This window comes from Pseudophryne corroboree, chromosome 6 (assembly GCF_028390025.1).
Source record: "Pseudophryne corroboree isolate aPseCor3 chromosome 6, aPseCor3.hap2, whole genome shotgun sequence".
Classification (NCBI taxonomy): domain Eukaryota; kingdom Metazoa; phylum Chordata; class Amphibia; order Anura; family Myobatrachidae; genus Pseudophryne; species Pseudophryne corroboree.
The window spans coordinates 457,504,233-457,531,126 of record NC_086449.1 but is presented as its reverse complement, the minus strand read 5'-3'; the positions used below and the strand labels follow the sequence as shown (position 1 = coordinate 457,531,126).

Genomic DNA, 26,894 nt, shown 5'->3' with positions numbered 1-26,894 from the left:
AGAATAATAAGAAGGCGAGGAGTAAGAACGATACTCGTGGATGGCCAAGAAGAGCTTGGTACCCAGAACTTTAAGAATTTATATCAGAGGACCCATGGCCTCTGCCACTCAGACAGGACCTGCGGCAGCAGGGGCCCTGTCTGTTCCAAGACTTACCGCGGCTGCGTTTGTCGGCATGGCGGTTGAACGCCGGATCCTGAAGGAAAAGGACATTCCGGAGGAAGTCATTCCTACGCTTACTAAAGCCAGGAAAGAGGTTACAGCAACTCATTATCACCGCATATGGCGAAAATATGTTGCATGGGTGAGGCCGAAAGGGCCCCAACAGAGGAATTTCAACTAGGTCGATTTCTGCATTTCCTGCAAGCAGGAGTGACTATGGGCCTTAAATTGGGTTCCATTAAGGTACAGATCTCGGCTCTGTCGATTTTCTTTCAAAAAGAACTAGCTTCAGTACCTGAAGTTCAGACATTTATAAAAGGAGTGCTGCAGAGTCAGCCCCCGTTTGTGCCTCCTGTGGCACCTTGGGATCTCAACGTGGTGTTGAGTTTCTTAAAATCACATTGGTTTGAACCACTAAAAACCGTGGATCTGAAATATCTCACGTGGAAGGTGGTTATGTTATTGGCCTTGGCTTCTGCCAGGCGAGTATCAAAGTTGGCGGCTTTGTCTGGTAAAAGCCCTTATTTGATTTTCCATATGGATAGGGCAGAATTGAGGACTCGTCCCCAGTTTCTCCCAAAGGTGGTGTCAGCGTTTCACCTGAACCAGCCTATTGTGGTGCCTAGGCTACTAGGGACTTGGAGGACTCCAAGTTGCTAGACGTTGTCAGGGCACTGAAAATATGTTTCCAGAACGGCTGGAGTCAGAAAATCTGACTCGCTGTTTATCCTATATGCACCTAACAAGCTGGGTGCTCCTGCTTCTAAGCAGACTATTGCTCGTTGGATTTGTGGTACAATTCAGCTTGCACATACTGTGGCAGGCCTGCCACAGCCAAAATCTGTCAATGCCCATTCCACGAGGAAGGTGGGCTCATCTTGGGCGGCTGCTCGAGAGGTCTCGGCTTTACAATTTTGCCGAGCAGCTACTTGGTCAGGGGCAAACACGTTTGCAAAAATTCTACAGATTTGATACCCTGGCTGAGGAGGACCTGGAGTTCTCTCATTCAGTGCTGCAGAGTCATCCGCACTCTCCCGCCCGTTTGGGAGCTTTGGTATAATCCCCATGGTCCTTACGGAGTTCCCAGCATCCACTAGGACGTTAGAGAAAATAAGAATTTACTCACCGGTAATTCTATTTCTCGTAGTCCGTAGTGGATGCTGGGCGCCCATCCCAAGTGCGGTTTATCTGCAATACTTGTACATAGTTATGGTTAACTAAATCGGGTTATTGTTGAGCCATCTGTTGAGAGGCTCTATTGTTTCATACTGTTAACTGTGTTTCATATCACGAGTTGTACGGTGTGATTGGTGTGGCTGGTATGAGTCTTACCCGGGATTCAAAATCCTTCCTTATTGTGTACGCTCGTCCGGGCACAGTACCTAACTGAGGCTTGGAGGAGGGTCATAGTGGGAGGAGCCAGTGCACACCAGGTAGTCTAAGATCTTTCTAGAGTGCCCAGCCTCCTTCGGAGCCCGCTATTCCCCCATGGTCCTTACGGAGTTCCCAGCATCCACTACGGACTACGAGAAATAGAATTACCGGTGAGTAAATTCTTATTTTCAAGGACAGTGGTCAAGTCAGGAGACTTCACTACACATAAATATACTGGAACTAAGGGCCATTTACAACGCCCTGAGTCAAGCAGAACCCCTGCTTCAAAACCAACCAGTGCTGATTCAATCAGACAACATCACGGCGGTCGCCCATGTAAACCGCCAGGGCGGCACAAGAAGCAGGATGGCGATGGCAGAAGCCACAAGGATTCTCCGATGGGCGGAGAATCACGTGCTAGCACTGTCAGCAGTGTTCATTCCGGGAGTGGACAACTGGGAAGCAGATTTCCTCAGCAGGCACGACCTCCACCCGGGAGAGTGGGGACTTCATCCAGAAGTCTTCACGCAGATTGTAAACCGTTGGGAACGGCCACGGGTGGACATGATGGCGTCCCGCCTCAACAAAAAGCTAAAAAAAAAATTGCGCCAGGTCAAGGGACCCTCAGGCGATAGCTGTGGACGCACTAGTGACACCGTGGGTGTACCAGTCTGTTTATGTGTTCCCTCCTCTTCCTCTCATACCCATAGTACTGAGGATAGTAAGAAAGAGAGGAGTAAGAACTATACTCATCGTTCCGGATTGGCCAAGAAGAACTTGGTACCCAGAACTACAAGAAATAATCTCAGAGGACCCATGGCCTCTGCCTCTCAGACAGGACCTGTTACAGCAGGGGCCCTGTCTGTTCCAAGACTTACCGCGGCTGCGTTTGACGACATGGCGGTTGAACGCCAGATCCTAACGGAAAAGGGCATTCCAGATGAAGTGATTCCTACGCTGATAAAAGCTAGGAAGGATGTGACAGCGAATCATTATCACCGCATATGGCGGAAATATGTTGCCTGGTGTGAGGCCAGGAAGGCCCCAGCGGAGGAATTCCAGCTGGGGCGATTTCTGCACTTCCTACAGTCAGGCGTGACTATGGGCCTAAAATTGGGGTCCATAAAGGTCCAAATTTTGGCCCTATCTATTTTCTTTCAAAAAGTACTGGCTTCACTGCCTGAAGTTCAGACATTTGTTAAGGGAGTGCTGCATATTCAGCCCCCTTTTCTCTGACGTCCTAGTGGATGCTGGGAACTCCGTAAGGACCATGGGGAATAGCGGCTCCGCAGGAGACTGGGCACAAAAGTAAAAGCTTTAGGACTACCTGGTGTGCACTGGCTCCTCCCCCTATGACCCTCCTCCAAGCCTCAGTTAGATTTTTGTGCCCGAACGAGAAGGGTGCACACTAGGTGGCTCTCCTGAGCTGCTTAGTGAAAAAGTTTAAGTATAGGTTTTCTCTAACGTCCTAAGTGGATGCTGGGGACTCCGTCAGGACCATGGGGTTTAGCGGCTCCGCAGGAGACAGGGCACAATAATAAAAGCTTTAGGATCAGGTGGTGTGCACTGGCTCCTCCCCCTATGACCCTCCTCCAAGCCTCAGTTAGATTTTTGTGCCCGGCCGAGAAGGGTGCAATCTAGGTGGCTCTCCTGAGCTGCTTAGAATAAAAGTTTAAGTTGGGTTTTTTTATTTTCAGTGAGTCCTGCTGGCAACAGGCTCACTGCTACGAGGGACTTAGGGGAGAGAAGTAAACTCACCTGCGTGCAGGATGGATTTGCTTCTTAGGCTACTGGACACCATTAGCTCCAGAGGGAGTCGGAACACAGGTCTCACCCTGGGGTTCGTCCCGGAGCCGTGCCGCCGACCCCCCTTGCAGATGCCGAAGTTGAAGAGGTCCAGAGGTCCAGAAACAGGCGGCAGAAGACTTTCAGTCTTCATAAGGTAGCGCACAGCACTGCAGCTGTGCGCCATTGTTGTCAGCACACTTCATACCAGCGGTCACTGAGGGTGCAGGGCGCTGGGGGGGGCGCCCTGGGCAGCAATGTATTATACCTTTTTTATGGCTAAAATACATCACATATAGCCCTTGAGGCTATATGGATGTATTTAACCCCTGCAAGATCTCACAAACTCCGGGAGAAGAGCCCGCCGTTTTAGGGGGCGGGGCTTATTCTCCTCAGCACACGGCGCCATTTTCCTGCTCAGCTCTGCTGTGAGGAAGGCTCCCAGGCTCTCCCCTGCACTGCACTACAGAAACAGGGTTAAAACAGAGAGAGGGGGGGCACTTATTTGGCGATATGATTACATATGTGAAAATGCTATAAGGGAAAACACTTGTATAAGGGGTTGTCCCTGTATAATTATAGCGTTTTTGGTGTGTGCTGGCAAACTTTCCCTCTGTCTCCCCAAAGGGCTAGTGGGGTCCTGTCCTCTATCAGAGCATTCCCTGTGTGTGTGCTGTGTGTCGGTACGTGTGTGTCGACATGTAGAAGGACGATGTTGGTGAGGAGGCGGAGCAAATTGCCTGTATTGGTGATGTCACTCTCTAGGGAGTCGACACCGGAATGGATGGCTTATTTAGGAATTACGTGATAATGTCAACACGATGCAAGGTCGGTTGACGACATGAGACGGCCGGCAAACAAATAAGTACCTGTCCAGGCGTCTCAGACACCGTCAGGGGCTTGTAAAAACGCCCATTTACCTCAGTTGGTCGACACAGACACGGACACTGACTTCAGTGTCGACGGTGAAGAAACAAACGTATTTTCCTTTAGGGCCACACGTTACATGTTAAGGGCAATGAAGGAGGTGTTACATATTTCTGATACTACAAGTACCACAAATAAGGGTATTATGTAGGGTGGGAATAATCTACTTGTAGTTTTTCCTGAATCAGATAAATTAAAGGGTGTGATGATACGTGGGTTTCCTCCGATAGAAAATTATTGGAGGTATACCTTTTCCCGCCAGAAGTGAGGGCGAGTTGGGAAACACACCTTAGGGTGGATAAGGCGCTCACACGCTTATAAAAACAAGTGGCGTTACCGTCTCCAGATACGGCCGCCCTCAAGGAGCCAGCTGATAGGAAGCTGAAAAATATCCTAAAAAGTATATACACACATACTGGTGTTATACTACGACCAGCAATCGCCTCAGCCTGGATGTGCAGCGCTGGGGGGGCTTGGTCGGATTTCCTGACTGAAAATATTGATACCCTTGACAGGAACAATATTTTATTGACTATAGAGCATTTTAAGGATGCATTTCTATATATGCGAGATGCGCAGAGGGATATTTGCATTCTGACATCAAGAGTAGATGTGATGTCCATATCTGCCAGACGATGTTTATAGACACGACAGTGGTCAGGTGATGCAGATTCCAGACGGCACATGGAAGTATTGCCGTATAAAGGGGCGGTCCATCGGACCTGGTGGCCATGGCAACAGCTGGAAAATCCACTTTTGTTACCCCAAGTCACATCTCAGCAGAAAAGGACACAGTCTTTTCAGTCTCAGTCCTTTCGTACCCATAAAGGCAGGCGGGCAAAAGGCCAGTCATATCTGCCCAGGGTTAGAGGAAAGGGAAGAAGACTGCAGCAGGCAGCCCATTCCCAGGAACAGAAGTCCTCCACAGCTTCTGCCAAGTCCGCAGCATGACGCTGGGGCCATACAAGCGGACTCAGGTGCGGTGGGGGGTCATCTCAAGAGTTTCAGCACGCAGTGGGCTCACTCGCAAGTGGACTCCTGGATCCTACACGTAGTATCCCAGGTGTACATTGGAAATTCGAGACGTCTTCCCCTCACAAGTTCCTGAAGTCTGCTTTACCAACGTCTCCCTCCGACAGGGAGGCAGTATTGGGAAAAAATTCACAGGCTGTATTCCCAGCAGGTGATAATCAAAGTACCCCTCCTACAACAAGGGAAGGGGTATTATTCCACACTATATTGTGGTACTGAAGCCAAACGGCTCGGTGAGATCTAAAAGATTTGAACAATTACATACAAGGGTTCAAATCAAGATGGAGTCACTCAGAGCAGTGATAGCGAACCAGGACGATATGGTGTCACTGGATATCAGGGACGCTTACCTACATGTCCAAATTTTGCCCTTCTCACCAAGGGTATCTCAGGTTCGTGGTACAGAACTGTCACTATCAGTTCAGACGCTGCCGTTTGGATTGTCCACGGCACCCCAGGTCTTTACCATGGTAATGGCCGAAATGATGATTCTTCCTAAAAGAAATATGGACGCTTTCCTGATAAGGGCAAGGTCCAGAGAACAGTTGGCGGTCGGAGTAGCACTATCTCAAGTAGTTCTACGACAGCACGAGTGGATTCTAAATATTCCAAAATCGCAGCTTTTTCTGACGACACGTCTAATGTTCCTAGGAATGATTCTGGACACAGTCCAGAAAAGGATGTTTTCTCCCGGAGAAGAAGACCAGGGAGTTATCCGAACTAGTCAGGAACCTCCTAAAACCAGGAAAAGTATCAGTGCATCATTGCACAAGGGTCCTGTGAAAAATGGTGGTTTCTTACAAAGCGATCCCATTCGGTAGATTTCACGCAAGAACCTTTCAGTGGAATCTGCTGGGAAAATGGTCCGGATCGCATCTTCAGATGCATCAGCGGATAACCCTGTCTCCAAGGACAAGGGTGTTTTCTTCTGCGGTGGCTGCAGAGTGCTCATCTATGAAAGGGCCGCAGATTCGACATTCAGGACTGGGTCCTGGTGACCACGGATGCCAGCCTGAGTGGCTGGGGAGCAGTCACACAAGGAAAAAATTTCCAGGGAGTGTGATCAAGTCTGGAGACTTCTCTCCACATAAATATACTGGAGCTAAGGGCAATTTACAAGGCTCTAAGCTTAGCAAGACCTCTGCTTCAAGGTCAGCCGGTATTGATCCAGTGGGACAACATCATGGCAGTCGCCCACGTAAACAGACAGGGCGGCACATGAAGCAGGAGGGAAATGGCAGAAACTGCAAGGATTCTTCGCTGGGCGAAAAATCATGTGATAACACTCTCAGCAGTGTTAATTCCGGGAGTGGAAAACTGGGAAGCAGACTTCCTCAGCAGGCATAACCTCCACCCGGGAGAGTGGGGACTTCAGCGGGAAGTCTTCCACATGATTGTAAACCGTTGGGAAAAACCAAAGGTGGACATGATGGCGTCCCGCCTGAACAAAAAACTAGACAGATATTGCGCCAGGTCAAGGGACCCTCAGGCAATAGCGGTGGACGCTCTGGTAACACTGTGGGTGTACCAGTCAGGGTATGTGTTCCCTCCTATGCATCTCATACCAAAAGTACTGAGAATCATAAGAAGGAGATGAGTAAGAACGATACTCGTGGTTCCGGATGGGTCAAGAAGGACTTGGTACCCGGAACTTCAAGAGATGCTCACGGAAGAACCGTGGCCTCTACCTTTAAGAGAGGACCTGCTCCAGCAGGGGCCTTGTCTTTTCCAAGACTTACCGCGGCTGCGTTTGACGGCATGGCAGTTGAACGCCGGATCCTGAAAGGGCATTCCAGATGAAGTCATCCCTACCCTGGTCGAAGCCAGGAAGGATGTAACCGCAAAACATTTTCACCGCATTTGGCGAAAATATGTTGCGTGGTGTGAGGCCAAGAAGGTCCCTACAGAGGAATTCCAACTGGGTCGTTTCCTACATTTCCTGAAAACAGGACTGTCTATGGGCCTAAAATTAGGGTCCATTAAGGTTCAAATTTCGACCCTGTCGAATTTCTTCCAGAAAGAACTGGCTTCAGTGCCTGAAGTTCAGACGTTTGTAAAAGGGGTACTGCATATACAGCCTCCTTTTGTGCCCCCAGTGGCACCTTGGGATCTCAATGTTGTTTTGAGTTTCCTAAAGTCACATTGGTTTGATCCACTCACCACTGTGGAATTAAAATATTTCACATGGAAGGTGAAGATTCTATTAGCCCTGGCTTCAGCCAGGCGTGTGTCAGAATGGGCGGCTTTATCATATAAAAGCCCTTACTTAATTTTTCATTCTGACAGGGCAGAATTGAGGACTCGTCCTCAATTTCTCCTTAAGGTGTTTTCTGTTTTTCACATGAACCAACCTATTGTGGTACCTGCGGCTACTAGAGACTTGGAGGACTCCAAGTTACTTGACGTTGTCAGGGCCCTGAAAATATATGTTTCCAGGACGACTGGAGTCAGAAAATCTGACTCGCTGTTTAGCCTGTATGCACCCAACAAGATGGGTGTTCCTGCTTCTAAGCAGACGATTGCTCGCTGGATTTGTAGTACAATTCAGCTTGCACATTCTGTGGCAGGCTTGCCACAGCCAAAATCAGTAAAAGCCCATTCCACAAGGAAGTGGGCTCATCTTGGGCGGCTGCCCGAGGGGTCTTGGCTTTACAACTTTGCCGAGCTGCTACTTGGTCAGGGGCACACCCTGACTGAGGAGGACCTGGAGTTCTCTCATTCGGTGCTGCAGAGTCATCCGCACTCTCCCGCCCGTTTGGGAGCTTTGGTATAATCCCCATGGTCCTGACGGAGTCCCCAGCATCCACTTAGGACGTTAGAGAAAATAAGAATTTACTTACCGATAATTCTATTTCTCGTAGTCCGTAGTGGATGCTGGGCGCCCATCCCAAGTGCGGATTGTCTGCAATACTTGTACATAGTTATTGTTACAAAAATCGGGTTATTCTTGTTGTGAGCCATCTTTTCAGAGGCTCCTTCGTTGTTATCATACTGTTAACTGGGTTCAGATCACAGGTTGTACGGTGTGATTGGTGTGGCTGGTATGAGTCTTACCCGGGATTCAATATCCTTCCTTATTATGCACGCTCGTCCGGGCACAGTATCCTAACTGAGGCTTGGAGGACGGTCATAGGGGGAGGAGCCAGTGCACACCACCTGATCCTAAAGCTTTTATTATTGTGCCCTGTCTCCTGCGGAGCCGCTAAACCCCATGGTCCTGACGGAGTCCCCAGCATCCACTACGGACTACGAGAAATAGAATTATCGGTAAGTAAATTCTTATTTTTTATTTTCAGTGAGTCCTGCTGGCAACAGGTTCACTGCACCGAGGGACTAAGGGGAGAAGAAGCGAACTCACCTGCGTGCAGAGTGGATTGGGCTTCTTAGGCTACTGGACATTAGCTCCAGAGGGACGATCACAGGCCCAGCCATGGATGGGTCCCAGAGCCGCGCCGCCGGCCCCCTTACAGAGCCAGAAGACAGAAGAGGTCCGGGAAATCGGCGGCAGAAGACGTCCTGTCTTCAATAAGGTAGCGCACAGCACCGCAGCTGTGCGCCATTGCTCTAAGCACACTTCACACTCCGGTCACTGAGGGTGCAGGGCGCTGGGGGGGGGGCGCCCTGAGACGCAATAAAAACACCTTAGATGGCGAAAAATACATCACATATAGCTCCTGGGCTATATGGATGCATTTAACCCCTGCCAGTTTTTCCTTAAAAAAGCGGGAGAAAGGCCGCCGAGAAGGGGGCGGAGCCTATCTCCTCAGCACACAAGCGCCATTTTCCCTCACAGCTCCGCTGGAAGGACGTCTCCCTGACTCTCCCCTGCAGTCCTGCACTACAGAAACAGGGTAAAACAAGAGAGGGGGGGCACTAATTTGGCAGATTAATCAATACAGCAGCTATATAAGGGAAAAACACTTATATAAGGTTATCCCTGTATATATATAGCGCTCTGGTGTGTGCTGGCAAACTCTCCCTCTGTCTCCCCAAAGGGCTAGTGGGGTCCTGTCCTCTATCAGAGCATTCCCTGTGTGTGTGCTGTGTGTCGGTACGTTGTGTCGACATGTCTGAGGAGGAAAATGGTATGGAGGCGGAGCAATTGCCTGTAATAGTGATGTCACCCCCTAGGGAGTCGACACCTGACTGGATGGTCTTATGGAATGAATTACGTGATAGCGTCAGCACTTTACAAAAGACTGTTGACGACATGAGACAGCCGGCAAGTCAGTTAGTACCTGTCCAGGCGTCTCAAACACCGTCAGGGGCTCTAAAGCGCCCGTTACCTCAGATGGTCGACCCAGACACGGACACTGACTCCAGTGTCGACGGTGAGGAAACAAACGTGTTTTCCAGTAGGACCACATGTTACATGATCACGGCAATGAAGGAGGTTTTGAACATTTCTGATACTACAAGTACCACAAAAAAGGGTATTATGTGGGGTGTGAAAAAACTACCCGTAGTTTTTGCTGAATCAGATGAATTAAATGAGGTGTGTGATGAAGCGTGGGTTTCCCCCGATAAAAAACTGCTAATTTCTAAAAAATTATTGGCATTATACCCTTTCCCGCCAGAGGTTAGGGCGCGTTGGGAAACACCCCCTAGGGTAGATAAGGCGCTCACACGCTTATCAAAACAAGTGGCGTTACCGTCTCCTGATACGGCCGCCCTCAAGGAGCCAGCTGATAGGAAGCTGGAAAATATCCTAAAAAGTATATACACACATACTGGTGTTATACTGCGACCAGCAATCGCCTCAGCCTGGATGTGCAGTGCTGGGGTGGCTTGGTCGGATTCCCTGACTGAAAATATTGATACCCTGGACAGGGACAGTATATTATTGACTATAGAGCATTTAAAGGATGCATTTCTATATATGCGAGATGCACAGAGGGATATTTGCACTCTGGCATCAAGAGTAAGTGCGCTGTCCATTTCTGCCAGAAGAGGGTTATGGACGCGACAGTGGTCAGGTGATGCGGATTCCAAACGGCATATGGAAGTATTGCCGTATAAAGGGGAGGAGTTATTTGGGGTCGGTCTATCGGACCTGGTGGCCACGGCAACGGCTGGGAAATCCGCCTTTTTACCCCAGGTCACCTCTCAGCAGAAAAAGACACCGTCTTTTCAGGCTCAGTCCTTTCGTCCCCATAAGGGCAAGCGGGCAAAAGGCCACTCATATCTGCCCCGGGGCAGAGGAAGGGGAAAAAGACTGCAGCAGGCAGCCTCTTCCCAGGAACAGAAGCCCTCCCCCGCTTCTGCCAAGTCCTCAGCATGACGCTGGGGCCTTACAAGCGGACTCAGGTACGGTGGGGGGTCGTCTCAAGAATTTCAGCGCGCAGTGGGCTCACTCGCAAGTGGACCCCTGGATCCTGCAGGTAGTATCTCAGGGGTACAAATTGGAATTCGAGACGTCTCCCCCTCGCCGGTTCCTGAAGTCTGCTTTACCAACGTCTCCCTCCGACAGGGAGGCGGTATTGGAAGCCATTCACAAGCTGTATTCCCAGCAGGTGATAATCAAGGTACCCCTCCTACAACAGGGAAAGGGGTATTATTCCACGCTGTTTGTGGTACCGAAGCCGGACGGCTCGGTGAGACCTATTTTAAATCTGAAATCCTTGAACACTTACATACAAAGGTTCAAATTCAAGATGGAGTCACTCAGAGCAGTGATAGCGAACCTGGAAGAAGGGGACTATATGGTGTCTCTGGACATCAAGGATGCTTACCTCCATGTCCCAATTTGCCCTTCTCACCAAGGGTACCTCAGGTTTGTGGTACAGAACTGTCACTATCAGTTTCAGACGCTGCCGTTTGGATTGTCCACGGCACCCCGGGTCTTTACCAAGGTAATGGCCGAAATTATGATTCTTCTTCGAAGAAAAGGCGTCTTAATTATCCCTTACTTGGACGATCTCCTGATAAGGGCAAGGTCCAGGGAACAGTTAGAGGTCGGAGTAGCACTATCTCAAGTAGTACTACGACAGCACGGGTGGATTCTAAATATTCCAAAATCGCAGCTGATTCCGACGACACGTCTGCTGTTCCTAGGGATGATTCTGGACACAGTCCAGAAAAAGGTGTTTCTCCCGGAGGAGAAAGCCAGGGAGTTATCCGAGCTAGTCAGGAACCTCCTAAAACCAGGCCAAGTGTCAGTGCATCAATGCACAAGGGTCCTGGGAAAAATGGTGGCTTCTTACGAAGCGATTCCATTCGGCAGATTCCACGCAAGAACTTTTCAGTGGGATCTGCTGGACAAATGGTCCGGATCGCATCTTCAGATGCATCAGCGGATAACCCTGTCTCCAAGGACAAGGGTGTCTCACCTGTGGTGGTTGCAGAGTGCTCATCTTCTAGAGGGCCGCAGATTCGGCATTCAGGACTGGGTCCTGGTGACCACGGATGCCAGCCTGAGAGGCTGGGGAGCAGTCACACAGGGAAGAAATTTCCAGGGCTTGTGGTCAAGCATGGAAACGTCATTTCACATAAATATCCTGGAACTAAGGGCCATTTACAATGCCCTAAGTCAAGCAAGGCCTCTGCTTCAGGGTCAGCCGGTGTTGATCCAATCGGACAACATCACGGCAGTCGCCCACGTAAACAGACAGGGCGGCACAAGAAGCAGGAGGGCAATGGCAGAAGTTGCAAGGATTCTTCGCTGGGCGGAAAATCATGTGATAGCACTGTCAGCAGTGTTCATTCCGGGAGTGGACAACTGGGAAGCAGACTTCCTCAGCAGACACGACCTCCACCCGGGGGAGTGGGGACTTCACCCTGAAGTCTTCCACATGATTGTGAACCGTTGGGAAAAACCAAAGGTGGACATGATGGCGTCCCGCCTCCACAAAAAACTAGACAGATATTGCGCCAGGTCAAGGGACCCTCAGGCAATAGCTGTGGACGCTCTGGTAACACCGTGGGTGTACCAGTCAGTGTATGTGTTCCCTCCTCTGCCTCTCATACCCAAGGTACTGAGAATCATAAGAAGGAGAGGAGTAAGGACTATACTCGTGGCTCCGGATTGGCCAAGAAGGACTTGGTACCCGGAACGTCAAGAGATGCTCACGGAGGACCCGTGGCCTCTACCTCTAAGAAAGGACCTGCTCCAGCAGGGACCCTGTCTGTTCCAAGACTTTCCGCGGCTGCGTTTGACGGCATGGCGGTTGAACGCCGGATCCTGAAGGAAAAAGGCATTCCGGATGAAGTCATCCCTACCCTGATCAAAGCCAGGAAGGATGTAACCGTGCAACATTATCACCGTATTTGGCGTAAATATGTTGCGTGGTGTGAGGCCAGGAAGGCCCCTACAGAGGAATTTCAACTGGGTCGTTTCCTGCATTTCCTGCAAACAGGACTGTCTATGGGCCTAAAATTAGGGTCCATTAAGGTTCAAATTTCGGCCCTGTCAATTTTCTTCCAGAAAGAACTGGCTTCAGTTCCTGAAGTTCAGACGTTTGTCAAGGGGGTACTGCATATACAGCCTCCTTTTGTGCCTCCAGTGGCACCTTGGGATCTCAATGTAGTTTTGGGGTTCCTAAAATCACATTGGTTTGAACCACTCACCACTGTGGACTTAAAATATCTCACATGGAAAGTGGTAATGCTGTTAGCCCTGGCTTCAGCCAGGCGTGTCTCAGAATTGGCGGCTTTATCCTATAAAAGCCCTTACCTAATTTTTCATACGGACAGGGCAGAATTGAGGACTCGTCCTCAATTTCTCCCTAAGGTGGTTTCAGCGTTTCACTTGAACCAGCCTATTGTGGGACCTGCGGCTACTAGGGACTTGGAGGACTCCAAGTTGCTGGACGTAGTCAGGGCCCTGAAAATATATGTTTCCAGGACGGCTGGAGTCAGAAAATCTGACTCGCTGTTTATCCTGTATGCACCCAACAAGCTGGGTGCTCCTGCTTCTAAGCAGACTATTGCTTGTTGGATTTGTAGTACAATTCAGCTTGCACATTCTGTGGCAGGCCTGCCACAGCCAAAATCTGTAAAAGCCCATTCCACAAGGAAAGTGGGCTCATCTTGGGCGGCTGCCCGAGGGGTCTCTGCTTTACAACTTTGCCGAGCAGCTACTTGGTCAGGGGCAAACACGTTTGCTAAATTCTACAAATTTGATACCCTGGCTGAGGAGGACCTGGAGTTCTCTCATTCGGTGCTGCAGAGTCATCCGCACTCTCCTGCCCGTTTGGGAGCTTTGGTATAATCCCCATGGTCCTTACGGAGTTCCCAGCATCCACTAGGACGTCAGAGAAAATAAGAATTTACTTACCGATAATTCTATTTCTCGTAGTCCGTAGTGGATGCTGGGCGCCCATCCCAAGTGCGGATTGTCTGCAATACTTGTACATAGTTATGGTTACAAAAATCGGGTTATTATTGTTGTGAGCCATCTTTTCAGAGGCTCCTCTGTTATCATGCTGTTAACTGGGTTCAGATCACAGGTTGTACGGTGTGATTGGTGTGGCTGGTATGAGTCTTACCCGGGATTCAAAATCCTTCCTTATTGTGTACGCTCGTCCGGGCACAGTATCCTAACTGAGGCTTGGAGGAGGGTCATAGGGGGAGGAGCCAGTGCACACCAGGTAGTCCTAAAGCTTTTACTTTTGTGCCCAGTCTCCTGCGGAGCCGCTATTCCCCATGGTCCTTACGGAGTTCCCAGCATCCACTACGGACTACGAGAAATAGAATTATCGGTAAGTAAATTCTTATTTTGTGCCTCCAGTGGCACCTTGGGATCTTAACGTTGTGTTGGATTTCCTGAAATCCCACTGGTTTGAGCCACTTAAGACCGTGGAGCTAAAATATCTCACGTGGAAAGTGGTCATGCCATTGGCCTTAGCTTCGGCTAGGCGTGTGTCAGAATTGGCGGCTTTGTCATGTAAAAGCCCTTATCTGATCTTCCATATGGACAGGGCAGAATTGAGGACTCGTCCCCAATTTCTCCCTAAGGTGGTATCAGCGTTTCATTTGAACCAACCTATTGTGGTGCCTGCGGCTACTCGGGACTTGGAGGACTCCAAGTTACTAGATGTAGTCAGGGCTTTGAAAATCTATGTAGCCAGGACGGCTGGAGTCAGGAAAACCTGACTCGCTGTTTATCCTGCATGCACCCAACAAGCTGGGTGCTCCTGCTTCAAAGCAAACTATTGCGCGCTGGATCTGTAACACTATTCAGCAAGCTCATTCTGCGGCAGAATTGCTGCATCCTAAATCAGTAAAAGCCCATTCCACAAGGAAGGTGGGCTCTTCTTGGGCGGCTGCCCGAGGGGTCTCGGCTTTACAACTTTGCCGAGCTGCTACTTGGTCGGGTTCAAACACATTTGCTAAGTTCTACAAGTTTGATACCCTGGCTGAGGAGGACCTTGCCTTTGCTCATTCGGTGCTGCAGAGTCATCCGCACTCTCTCGCCCGTTTGGGAGCTTTGGTATAATCCCCATGGTCCTTACGGAGTTCCCAGCATCCACTAGGACGTCAGAGAAAATAAGAATTTACTCACCGGTAATTCTATTTCTCGTAGTCCGTAGTGGATGCTGGGCGCCCGTCCCAAGTGCGGACTCTCTGCAATACATGTATATAGTTATTGCTTAACTAAAGGGTTATTGTTATGAGCCATCTGTTACTGAGGCTCAGTTATTGTTCATACTGTTAACTGGGTATGGTTATCACGAGTTGTACGGTGTGATTGGTACGAGTCTTGGGTATGAGTCTTACCCTGGATTCCAAATCCTTTCCTTGTTGTGTCAGCTCTTCCGGGCACAGTTTCCTTAACTGAGGTCTGGAGGAGGGGCATAGAGGGAGGAGCCAGTGCACACCAGATAGTACCTAATCTTTTTTTTAGAGTGCCCAGTCTCCTGCGGAGCCCGTCTATTCCCCATGGTCCTTACGGAGTTCCCAGCATCCACTACGGACTACGAGAAATAGAATTACCGGTGAGTAAATTCTTATTTTTTGTGGGCAGTACGGATGGTGTAATGGTCAGCATTGCTGCCTCACAGCATTGAGGTTATGGGTTTAATTCCCACCATGACCCTAACTTTGTGGAGTTTGGATATTCTCCCCGGACTTGCGTGAGTTCCCTCCGGGTACTCCGGTTTCCTCCGACAATCCAAAATTATACTGGTAGGTTAATTGGCTCCCAACAAAAATGAGCTTTAGTGTGCATGTACATGGGCAGAGTAGATGTGGTTCTTATCTGCCATCAAAATTCTAAATATGCATGAAACCATAGGAACGGTAGTGCAGAAAAATGTCAGCAGGTACTCTGGACTGATGAGCCAAAATTTGAAATATTTGGCTGTGACAGAAGGCAATTTGTTTGCTGAAGAGCAGTACAATGAGTGTCTGCAGGCAATAGTGAAGCATGGTGGAGGTTACTTGCAAGTTTAATGTTCATTTCAAATGGAGTTGGGGATTTTATTCAGCATTAATGGTGTTCTCAATGCTTAGAAACACAGGCAGGTATTTATCCATTTATCAGGTGTCTGATTGGCTCGAAATTTATTTTTGCAGCAAGACAATGACGCCAAACATACAGCCAATGTCATTAAGAACTATATTCAGAGTAAAGAGGAAGAACAAAGAGTACTAGAAGTGATGTCTCCCCTCCACCCCTCTATTTCCTTTCCCCTCCTTTCTTATTACCTAACTTTCATTTACCTCTGTCCCACCATGGTCCTACTACCCACCACTCAGCCCTGCTCCCTCCCTCATCTCCCTGTCATCTCCCCACACCCCCATCCATATCACACTGAACTCCCTCCCTACCCACCTCCTACAGTTTCCCTTTCTAGCTTTGGCACCCTCACAATCACTACTCTTTCATCATCCATGCCCTCCAGTTAATCTCACTTCAACACTACCGCAACCCTGATAATCTCATTCACATCTCTAACACAATCTCCCTCTCTCCTGTGCCCTCTGGAATGCCAGATCTGTCTGTAACAAATTGGTCCCAACTATGTCCACGTGGTGGTGGTGTTGAGGTCCTTTTTTCCTCCAGTTACTCCTACCAGCTCATACCCCCAGAACCTTCCCATAAATTCTCCACATGCTATATGCCTCTTCCAACCTGTTCACCTTTGAGTAGCTGTCATTTACCGTCCCCCTGGCATTTCCAGCAAATTCCTTGATTACTTTGCTTCCTGGCTCACTCACTTCCTCTCTTCAGACATTCCCTCCATTATATTGGGTGATTTCAACATCCCAATTGATATCCCCACAGAATCCTCAGCCACTAAATTCCTTAACCTCACATCTTCACTTGGTCTCTCCCAGTGGACCGCCTCACTCTCCCATGTGAATGGAAACTCACTTGATCGGACTTGATCTGACCACCACCTGCTCTATTTAAACTGCTCCCTCTCTGCTTCACCATTTCTACCTCCTAAGGCTACTATCACTAAGCGTAACATTGAGGCCATCGGCACAGTTTCCCTATCCTCCCTGCTTGACTCATTTCTTTCTCGTATTCTCTCTCTCTCTCGTGTCCTGAACAAACCACTTTCCTATACAAGATCTCCCTTCTGCTCTTGACTCTGTTGCTCCAGCAACCACTATTCACCCTCAAAGATCAACTCCTCAACCCTGGTATTCCAAATTCGCCAGATATCTCCAAAAATATTCACGTACCGCCGAGCATCAGTGGAGGATATTTTGCTCTAAAGCGGACTTCCTCCATTTCAAATGTATGTTTTAATCCTACAGTACTGCCCTTTCTGTCTCTAAACAGTCCTACTTCAAGAACCTAATCTCCTCCCAATCTTCAAACCCCGGCATCTCTTTGCTACTGTCAACTCTCTCCTCTGTCCAACCCTACCTCAACCCACTTCTTCACTCTCTGCCCTTGACTTTGCCATCTCCTCCACATTCAAAATTGACTCCATACTTCAGGGCATCACAAGCCAGCAGCAGCAACCTGCTCTCTCCTTGACCTGTCCATCCCACCCCATCCATCTCGCCAACCCTGACTTATTTTTCCCCTTTAACTCGAGATGAAGTAATGGGCCTCATGTGGTACTACCCCCCCCCCCCCCCCCATCCCCTCCAACCAACTCCCCACTTGACCCTAACCCCTTCCATCTCTACTGCTACCTTTCTCCTTCTGCCTGTTCCCATCTTGCTCACCTCTCCCTCTCATCAGGTACTGTCCTTTCTGCCTTCAAGCATGCCCTTGTTTCCCCTATTCTTAAAAAACCTACCCTTGCTCCTAATACTCTCTCCAACTACTGACCCATCTCTCTCCTCCCTTTTGCCTCCAAACTCCTTAAGCATATTGTCTACGGACACCTTACTGCCTTTCTCCCTGCTTGACCCATTTCAGTCTGGCTTCCATCCTCTCCACTCCACTGAAACTGCCCTCGCGAAAGTCTGCAGTGACCTCCATGCTGCCAAATCCAAGGGCCACTACTCTCTGCTTATTCTCCTTGACCTCTCTGCTGCTTTTGACACCGTGGACCATCCTCTCCTCCTGAAAATCGTTCACTCCATTGATCTGCATGATACTGCCCTCTCTTGACTTTCCTCCTACCTCTCCGAACACTCCTGCTTTGTCTCCTCTCATGACTCCACTATCTCCTCTAGCCCTAAAGTTTGTTGTCTTGGAGTTATCCTTTACTCCTCCCTGTCCTTCAAACCACACATTTAGTACCTCTCTCATTGAGATGCCATTAACATCTCCCAAACAAATTTCCAGGATCAGACCCTTTCTCTTCCTGGATGCTGCGAAGACTCTCATCAACTCACTGATCATCTCCAGATTGGACTACTGTAATTTCCTCTTATCTGGCCTCCCTGACAAAGCCTTTATCCATTCCAATCAATCCTCAATGCTGCTATCCTCTCAAAGCGGATTTTGTCCACCTCCCCTCTTTTTACAAGCCCTACACTGGCTCCCATTCCTAATCTCACTCAAGCTTCTCACACTCTCTCATACAATGCCCTCAACCATTCCTCTCCCATTTACATCTGACCTTATCTCCCCTCTTCAGTTTCTGCCACCCTGAGGATTATTTAAGTGTCCTGTCCCCTGATGCAGCAATGTAAAGATACCATGTATTTTTCCTACATTGTCTTGTTCTGTAAGTCATGGTTTTCCTGTTTAGCTTATTTATGTACTTGTTAGGCGCTGGGAAACCCTTGTGGCGCCATATAAACAAATGATGATGATAATAATAACAATATGACCCCCAAAGTGCCCTGATCTCAACATCACCGAGTCTGTCTGGGAGTACACAAAGAAGACAGAAGGATTTGAGCAAACCTGTATCCACAGAAGACCTGTGGTTAGTTCTCCAAGATGTTTGGAACAACCTCCCTGCCGAGTTCCTTCAATAACTGTGCAAATGTACCTAGAAGAACTGATTCTGTTTTGAAGGGTGGTCACACTAAATATTGATTTGATTTAGATTTCTCTCCAGTTCATTCACTTTGCATTTTGTTAATTGATCGAAATAAATTATTATCACTTCTATTTTTGAAAGTATTCTTACTCTGCAGCATTTTTTCCACATCTGCCTAAAACTTTTGCACAGTACCGTGTATATATACACGGTCGAGTCACATTATTATAACCACCATCTGCATTGGGCAGCCCATTAAGTACGTCAAATGTGCGCTGGTTTGGTAGGTTGGGTATATGGTGTATGATAGGCAGTCTGCACACACATCACTCGTGGCTGTCATGGGTAAATGGAGTGATTTATCGGAGCTACAAAAAGGGATGATTATCGGCTGTCAGGCCAGGGGTGGCAGTATTTCTGAAACCGTGCAGTTTGTGATCTCTTCGCCTGCTGCTGTGGTAAAGGTGTATCGTGACTGGACAAAAGGCACCATTGCAAATAACTGACATGGAAACTTTGGAGCACCACATGCCATTGATGTGAGAGGTGATTGTTGGCTATGAAGGTGCGTGAGGGGAGACTGACACACTATGAACCTGGGCGCTACCAGACGTGACCAAAATTACAGTTCAGCGAGCCCTGCTGCATATGGGGCTCCAAAGCGGGTACTCTGTCTATTAGCTGGTGGTCATAACAATGTGACTCGACCGTGTATATAGATATATATTTCCATTCTAATTTTCAGCAATGCTGTGGCCTTTATTACATAATATGAGAAACTAGTACAGTTAGAAACAGAAAATTGTCTCAAGCAACAAAATTACTTTAATCTTTAAATGCTTATTATGTTCTAGGCAAAAAATTACATCAAGAGTCTCCCAAAGGTGCAGAAGAAAGACTTTGGATTATTACTGAGATATGCAAACCCTCTTGGTAATAATGTTTGTTGTGAATCTTTTCTTCTTTTTTTTTTAAATGCATTTGAAATATTATTGTATATATGACAATTGTATAGTAAGAGAATTATGCTGTAGCTGATTTCTGGTAAATACTACTGGGCAAGTCCAAAATAAATACATTTATTTAGATAGATATATAGATAGGTGTGCATGAATATATGCTTAAAACACTACATAGGAAGCATTTATTCATGTGAAATTTGGTACAATTTATATTTTTATTTGACTCAGAAGATCTACAATTTTTTTACTGTTTAGTTTCTTCCACAATGAAGTGTCATAAAGTGTATTATTTTACTAAGTATAATATAAAGATTATATTGATTATAGACAGAAATCTGTATATTATGGTGGGAGATGTACTTTAAACTGATCTCCTTTTACCAGTGTAGCGTAGTGTAGTGTGTATTGCTGCTAGCAGAACTGTTGATCTGTTAATGCAAGTCATTTGCTATGAATGAGTAATGTCCGCTTCCTTTTATGCGATTTAATGGGTGATCTAAACTATTTGGACTTCCAAGCAAATACATGATTATATAATATACATGCACTGATAATATTCATCCACTGACTTCAAATATTTCATCAGATCTTGTTTTAAGGATCAATATGCATTGGAATAGATGGTCAAATTTAACAAAATGTAAATTAGGTTAATCTGTGCTGATCAATCAAATCGTCAAAACATGATCTGTTGTGGGTGCCTGGGAGCTGATGCTTAGAAACCCTGCTCTAAAATGATACATAAATGCAACATCCAGATTAGTTACTGTAAAGGTGGGTACACACTAGGCGAGTGTTTCCCCCTCCCGGGCCATGCAGTAGGCGGCCGGGCGTACACACTGAGCGATATGACGTTCATATCGCTCAGTAACGTCATGCAGCGGCCGGGCTGCGCATGTAGCTTTTGGACGACAGTCTAGATTAAGCTGCCTGCACGGCAGACAGCGATGGTCGTTAACGACGAGCGGGGTCGTGCATCGCTGGTCGGCGGCAGCATACTCACTTACTGAGAAAATGAGTGACGTTGCTCAGGAAGGGTGAAAATGAGCGACGTCGCTCATTTTCTCTGCAAGTGTGTATGCACTTTAAGATTGCTGTGGCCTTCTAAAAGTAGACTGGTCAGCAAAATGTTCCTGTTACACTATAGATGATACTGTGGATATGCTTAGTTTTCATTTCACTCGTGGTTTAATACAGAGCTAAATCATGAGCTTGCTTTGGTGGAAGGGATATGTAGTGTTAATGTTTGGGTTCCTGTCTTGCCTTAGCTGTCAGCCTCCTGGAAAAGATGCTGGTGCTGGATGCAGAAAAGCGAATAACAGCGACTGATGCGTTATGTCACCCTTACTTTGAGCAGTTCCATGACTCTGACGATGAGATGGAAGCCGATCCATACGATGATTCATGTGACAATCTAGACCTTCCCCTTGAAGAATGGAGATGTAAGTGCGATAGAGGAAATAGCTCTGAGTTTCCATTGCATACTTTCGGTGGGATGTAATGCCAGGCCTTGTAAGTGATTGCCCCTTTAAAAAAAAAAAGTCAGAGTTCAGCCGCCATCCCGCATGACCGCCGGACTCGGGCGGCATTACATCCCGCTGTTTGTGTCCCTCTATTGCAGTGATATTGTATCATTTTGGTTCTGCTTACACTCAAAAGCTCATCTAGTTTCTATGTACAGATCTGCTACGTGCCAATCAGATCCACGTAAAGACGCACATAAATGGCAACCTTGAAATAAGATATCTGATGAACATGATATCCGTATAGTGTATCTATACTCTTAAGCCCGGTATGTCATAACTAGATCATAGAGGAGCCTAACTAAAATTCTATTACATATATTTATTAAGATTACAGAAACCACCACCTCTGTAAGCATTCGTATACAATTGCTTTTATTCTCACCTGGTAACCATTAGCTTAAGTATCACACTGGCATCACATAATAGTTCTTTAGGTTGCAGTGCAATATAAACCCCCAACCATTAATGCAATGAGGTATTACTATACTGTTTTAGTGACATGCAGTAGCCATATTTTATTTGTATTTTTTTATTTCAGATAAAGCAGTCCATAGGTAATAGACTTTATGACATATTTGATTATTTTACTCACTCTAGGTCTTACTTACAAGGAGCTGACAACATTTCATCCGCCGGTGACTGAGTCAAAGGAAACGTCTGTATAGCCTGTTATTAACACTGCAACACAAAAATAGAATATAAATTATGAGAACTGAACTATGAATACTGGATAACTGGATGTACTGTGTTATGAATCATTTGTCTCATTGTGTTTCATTCCATTGGGGAGCTAGTGCCTTTTTGTACTTCCTTATAAGTGGGGGTTTCTGTCCTGCCTGTTTTCCTGCAGAGTGTACTGTATAAAAGAGGAGTATTGTGAGCACACTAGTAGCACTGCGTTTGCTCTGCCAGCCTCCTGTGTTAATAAGCAATGTGGCCTGTTTCTGTAGCAGTGAGATATTGCTGGTACACTGTACTTCTGTAGATGTAGATTCAGGGGAGCCCTGAAACATTCCAATACACTCTGCAGTATTCAGAAAAATAAACCTTTTAAGAAAATGCTTGCATTTTGTCTACTGGACAGCTTTTTCATAGTAATTATAAGTATGTGGTATGTAGTCCTAGTACCAGTAGGAAGCATGTGTAATGCCCACATGGTTAAAAAATACACACACAAATGTGCAGGAAATGTGCCATGGTGCGAGAGCCCCTGTTAGCCTGTCATTCTAAGTGGATAATCAGAATCTGTTTAATTTCCATCTACCCACTTGACACACCCCATGGTGCTTCCTTCCTTTATTGAGCTCAGCACTAAATACACAGCAGCAGGTGCAGAGGAGTAATCCCAGGTCAGTACAGTAATCATTTAATCACCAGAGAACTAGCATTGCACTGTTCCAAAAAGACCAATTACTGTTCTGTTCCTCCCTCTCCGAGAACATTTTAACTCTGGATTATTAAGAGAAAGCTGCTCATTGATGAAACAGGCTATTTATGGATAAAAGGGAATATGGCATTAGCGGGAAGTAGTTTAGTACCAATATAATGCTGTACTTGTTATCAAGACGAACACGATATTACTGTGTATGACGTGGTGAGAATTTCATTATATGTTTGTATAAAATATATATATATATATATATATATATAAAAGAAACAAATGTCCGGCACTCACGCTTGTAGACAGTGTATTGGTCTGGTGCACAACCTCTCCATGGAGCATGTAGATAAACGATGTTGGTGGCACTCAGAAGAAAATGACAGACGACAACCAACCTGGTTCCAGTCAATGTTTCGGGGACTGCTCCCCTTTATCAAGACACAACCAGTACCAATGAAAACAACCTGAATAAATACATTACAGTGACTCACCAAACACCAATCGCGCCATTGCCCGCGCCCCCCCGGACGCCCGGTGATGGTGTGTGTGTGATGTCATCACCGGGCGTCCGGGGGGGCGCGGGCAATGGTGCGATTAGTGTTTGGTGGTCATTGGTACTGGTTGTGTCTTGATAAAGGGGAGCAGTCCCCGAAACGTTGACTGGAACCAGGTTGGTTGTCGTCTGTCATTTTCTTCTGAGTGCCACCAACATCGTTTATCTATATATATATATGTGTGTGTATGTGTGTATATATATATATATATATATATATATATATAATCATTCGAGTGTTAGTATTGCACTTTATAATCATTCGAGTGTTAGTATTGCACTTTGCCATTTACTGCTACCAGATCATTGTGCAAATTAGCTTGTATGCTAAAATCAGGTTAGCATTTTGGAGGGTAACCTATTAGCAGCCAGGGGCTATCCAATTAGCCCTGATGTGGCACGCTCCTCCTCCCGATGCCGGCACTCAGGAATTATGCGTCGGGTGCCTTAATCTGTGATAAGTGGCCTGCCGGAGCCGTGATAACACATGCAGTCGGGGACTTATCCCGGATCCAATGTGTTATCGCACGATCGCTGGTCCATTTTCAGACAATAGTAACGGCCCCTATCTGGATACTGCAATAATGACCATCGGTCAAAAGTCGCGATAGCTGGCTGTTTTTATCGGCTGAAAACAGATCACTTCTAATTGGATACCCCTTTTGTGTTTTAAATTAAATATTTACCACTGCAGTCACATACCCAAATGGCATCTCCCAACAGCCTTTGCAGCACTGGGCTCTTTTATAAGGGCAGTTTTGTGTTTCTGAAATATATTATCAGACCTTGAACGTTGTGGTTTTAGGAAGAAAGGGCTAAATTTACCAAATATTGACTTTTCATTAAGTAAATAGAACAAACCCTAGCAGACTGTGCTGGATCCCATGGTTTGGTTTTTGGGCACACGCAATGCCAATGTTCACATAGTTGAGCAATGGTTTGCTACTGCTCGTGTGCAAAATCTCTAAAACTTTGTACTGTACATAGAGTGCAATCATGATGTTATGGCATCAGAACTGTCTTGGAAAAGTAATGGGCATTTCTGGGCGGTGATATGGAGGTGGCTAAGCACATGACTTGTCTTATAGGCGTGTTCTGGGAGTGTCTTGGAAAGTGGTTGTGTACACATGCGCTGCACTGCTCACACAGGAGGCTACACAAAGATGAAGAAACTGCACCTGTCATAGGGCTGATGCAAGTTTTGATGGTGTGTCCGCACCACTCAGTATTTCAGCACTGCGGACGCTGACAGTGGGCATCTCAGTCCTTGCACAATCTGACACCCGGCTGTACACCAGGAAGGAACTTTGTAACAGCATTTGCATAAAGTAGCCGCCAATAGACACCCCCCCAAATCAGGCCCTTGTTATCAGTATTTCATAAATATGCTAGATAGTTCTGTAGTGTGCCGATACTTTGAGATATTGTGCATATTGGCTTATATTATTCTTTTTATGAATACAATGGTGCTTGCTCAGCGTTCAGAGGAAAACAAGTATAATAATTACTGCTTTTTCATGTAGCCCATAAATACTGGACTGCTTTATTTTTACATGGCAATTTATAGGACTCTCCCTACCCAAATCTAACTCTCTGCACATTTTACATTTGCCCAATCTGCATTGCAGCATAGTTTTACCATGATGCATATCTGTGCTTTGCTACCAACGCTGAATAAGCGAATGTGTATGGGCATATTATAAAATGGGTAAGATGTTGCACTTTGTATATATGGCAGTGGTGCAAGTTAAGTGGTAAGGGCTGGTGCGGTAGTACGACATGCTACCTGCCACCTTTCTACCGGCGCCACTAGCTGTGCCGCCAAGCAAGTCACAGCGCTCAGCAGTGAGACAGACCCCGGGCCACAAGTGACAGGTAGTGTGGCCACACCCCTTGTGACATTAGGCCATGCCCAAAGTTTCAGGATAAAATAAAATCCACTTGCACCACTTACGTGTACCCATAAATAGCTTGCTGTAGCAGTAACATACTGTAGTTATTGCGGTTGAAAAAAGACAAAATGTCCATCTAGTTAAACCTTTTTTATAATTCCTACACTAATCTGTATTTAACACTATTTTAACTATACTGAGCCAGATGTTAAGTTAATAAGTCTTACACTATAAATAATGCTTTCTCTAACGTCCTAGTGGATGCTGGGGACTCCGAAAGGACCATGGGGAATAGCGGCTCCGCAGGAGACTGGGCACAAAGTAAAAGCTTTAGGACTAGCTGGTGTGCACTGGCTCCTCCCCCTATGACCCTCCTCCAAGCCTCAGTTAAGATTTTGTGCCCGAACGAGAAGGGTGCAATCTAGGTGGCTCTCCTGAGCTGCTTAGAGTAAAAGTTTAAATAGGTTTTTTTATTTTCAGTGAGACCTGCTGGCAACAGGCTCACTGCATCGAGGGACTAAGGGGAGAAGAAGCGAACTCACCTGCGTGCAGAGTGGATTGGGCTTCTTAGACTACTGGACATTAGCTCCAGAGGGACGATCACAGGCCCAGCCATGGATGGGTCCCGGAGCCGCGCCGCCGGCCCCCTTACAGAGCCAGAAGAGTGAAGAGGTCCGGAAAATCGGCGGCAGAAGACGTCCTGTCTTCAATAAGGTAGCGCACAGCACCGCAGCTGTGCGCCATTGCTCTCAGCACACTTCACACTCCGGTCACTGAGGGTGCAGGGCGCTGGGGGGGGGGCGCCCTGGGACGCAATGAAAATACCTTAAATGGCTAAAAATACATCACATATAGCTCCTGGGCTATATGGATGTATTTAACCCCTGCCAGTTTTCCACAAAAAAGCGGGAGAAAGGCCGCCGAAAAAGGGGCGGAGCCTATCTCCTCAGCACACAAGCGCCATTTTTTCCTCACAGCTCCGTTGGAGGAAGGCTCCCTGACTCTCCACTGCAGTCCTGCACTACAGAAACAGGGTAAAACAAGAGAGGGGGGGCACTAAATTGGCATATTAATATATACAGCAGCTATATTAGGGAAAAACACTTATATAAGGTTATCCCTGTATATATATAGCGCTCTGGTGTGTGCTGGCAAACTCTCCCTCTGTCTCCCCAAAGGGCTAGTGGGGTCCTGTCCTCTGTCAGAGCATTCCCTGTGTGTGTGCTGTGTCGGTACGCTGTGTCGACATGTATGAAGAGGAAAATGGTGTGGAGGCGGAGCAATTGCCTGTGTTAGTGATGTCACCCCCTAGGGAGTCGACACCTGACTGGATGGTCTTATGGAAAGAATTACGTGATAGTGTCGGCACTTTACAAAAGACTGTTGACGACATGAGACAGCCGGCAAATCAGTTAATACCTGTACAGGCGTCTCAAACACCGTCAGGGGCTATAAAACGCCCGTTACCTCAGGTCGATACAGACACGGACACTGACTCCAGTGTCGACGGTGAGGAAACAAACGTATTTTCCAGTAGGGCCACACGTTACATGATCACGGCAATGAAGGAGGTTTTGAACATTTCTGATACTACAAGTACCACAAAAAAGGGTATTATGTGGGGTGTGAAAAAACTACCCGTAGTTTTTCCTGAATCAGATGAATTAAATGAGGTGTGTGATGAAGCGTGGGTTTCCCCCGATAAAAAACTGCTAATTTCTAAAAAATTATTGGCATTATACCCTTTCCCGCCAGAGGTTAGGGCGCGTTGGGAAACACCCCCTAGCGTAGATAAGGCGCTCACACGCTTATCAAAACAAGTGGCGTTACCGTCTCCTGATACGGCCGCCCTCAAGGAACCAGCTGATAGGAAGCTGGAAAATATCCTTAAAAGTATATACACACATACTGGTATTATACTGCGACCAGCAATCGCCTCAGCCTGGATGTGCAGTGC

At 47.1% G+C, this 26,894-nt stretch overlaps 1 protein-coding gene across 1 annotated transcript in view; it reads left to right on the top strand.

Moving 5' to 3' along the window:
• Positions 1-22,170, top strand: part of MAPK12 (mitogen-activated protein kinase 12) — a 249,362-nt gene extending 227,192 nt beyond the window's left edge. The window contains exons 10-12 of the mRNA XM_063927154.1: positions 19,478-19,556; positions 20,854-21,027; positions 21,709-22,170. Coding sequence (XP_063783224.1) covers positions 19,478-19,556; positions 20,854-21,027; positions 21,709-21,776 — 321 coding nt within the window. The 3' untranslated portion in view covers positions 21,777-22,170. The remainder of the gene's footprint in view (positions 1-19,477; positions 19,557-20,853; positions 21,028-21,708) is intronic.
• The last annotated feature ends 4,724 nt before the right edge of the window (positions 22,171-26,894 follow it).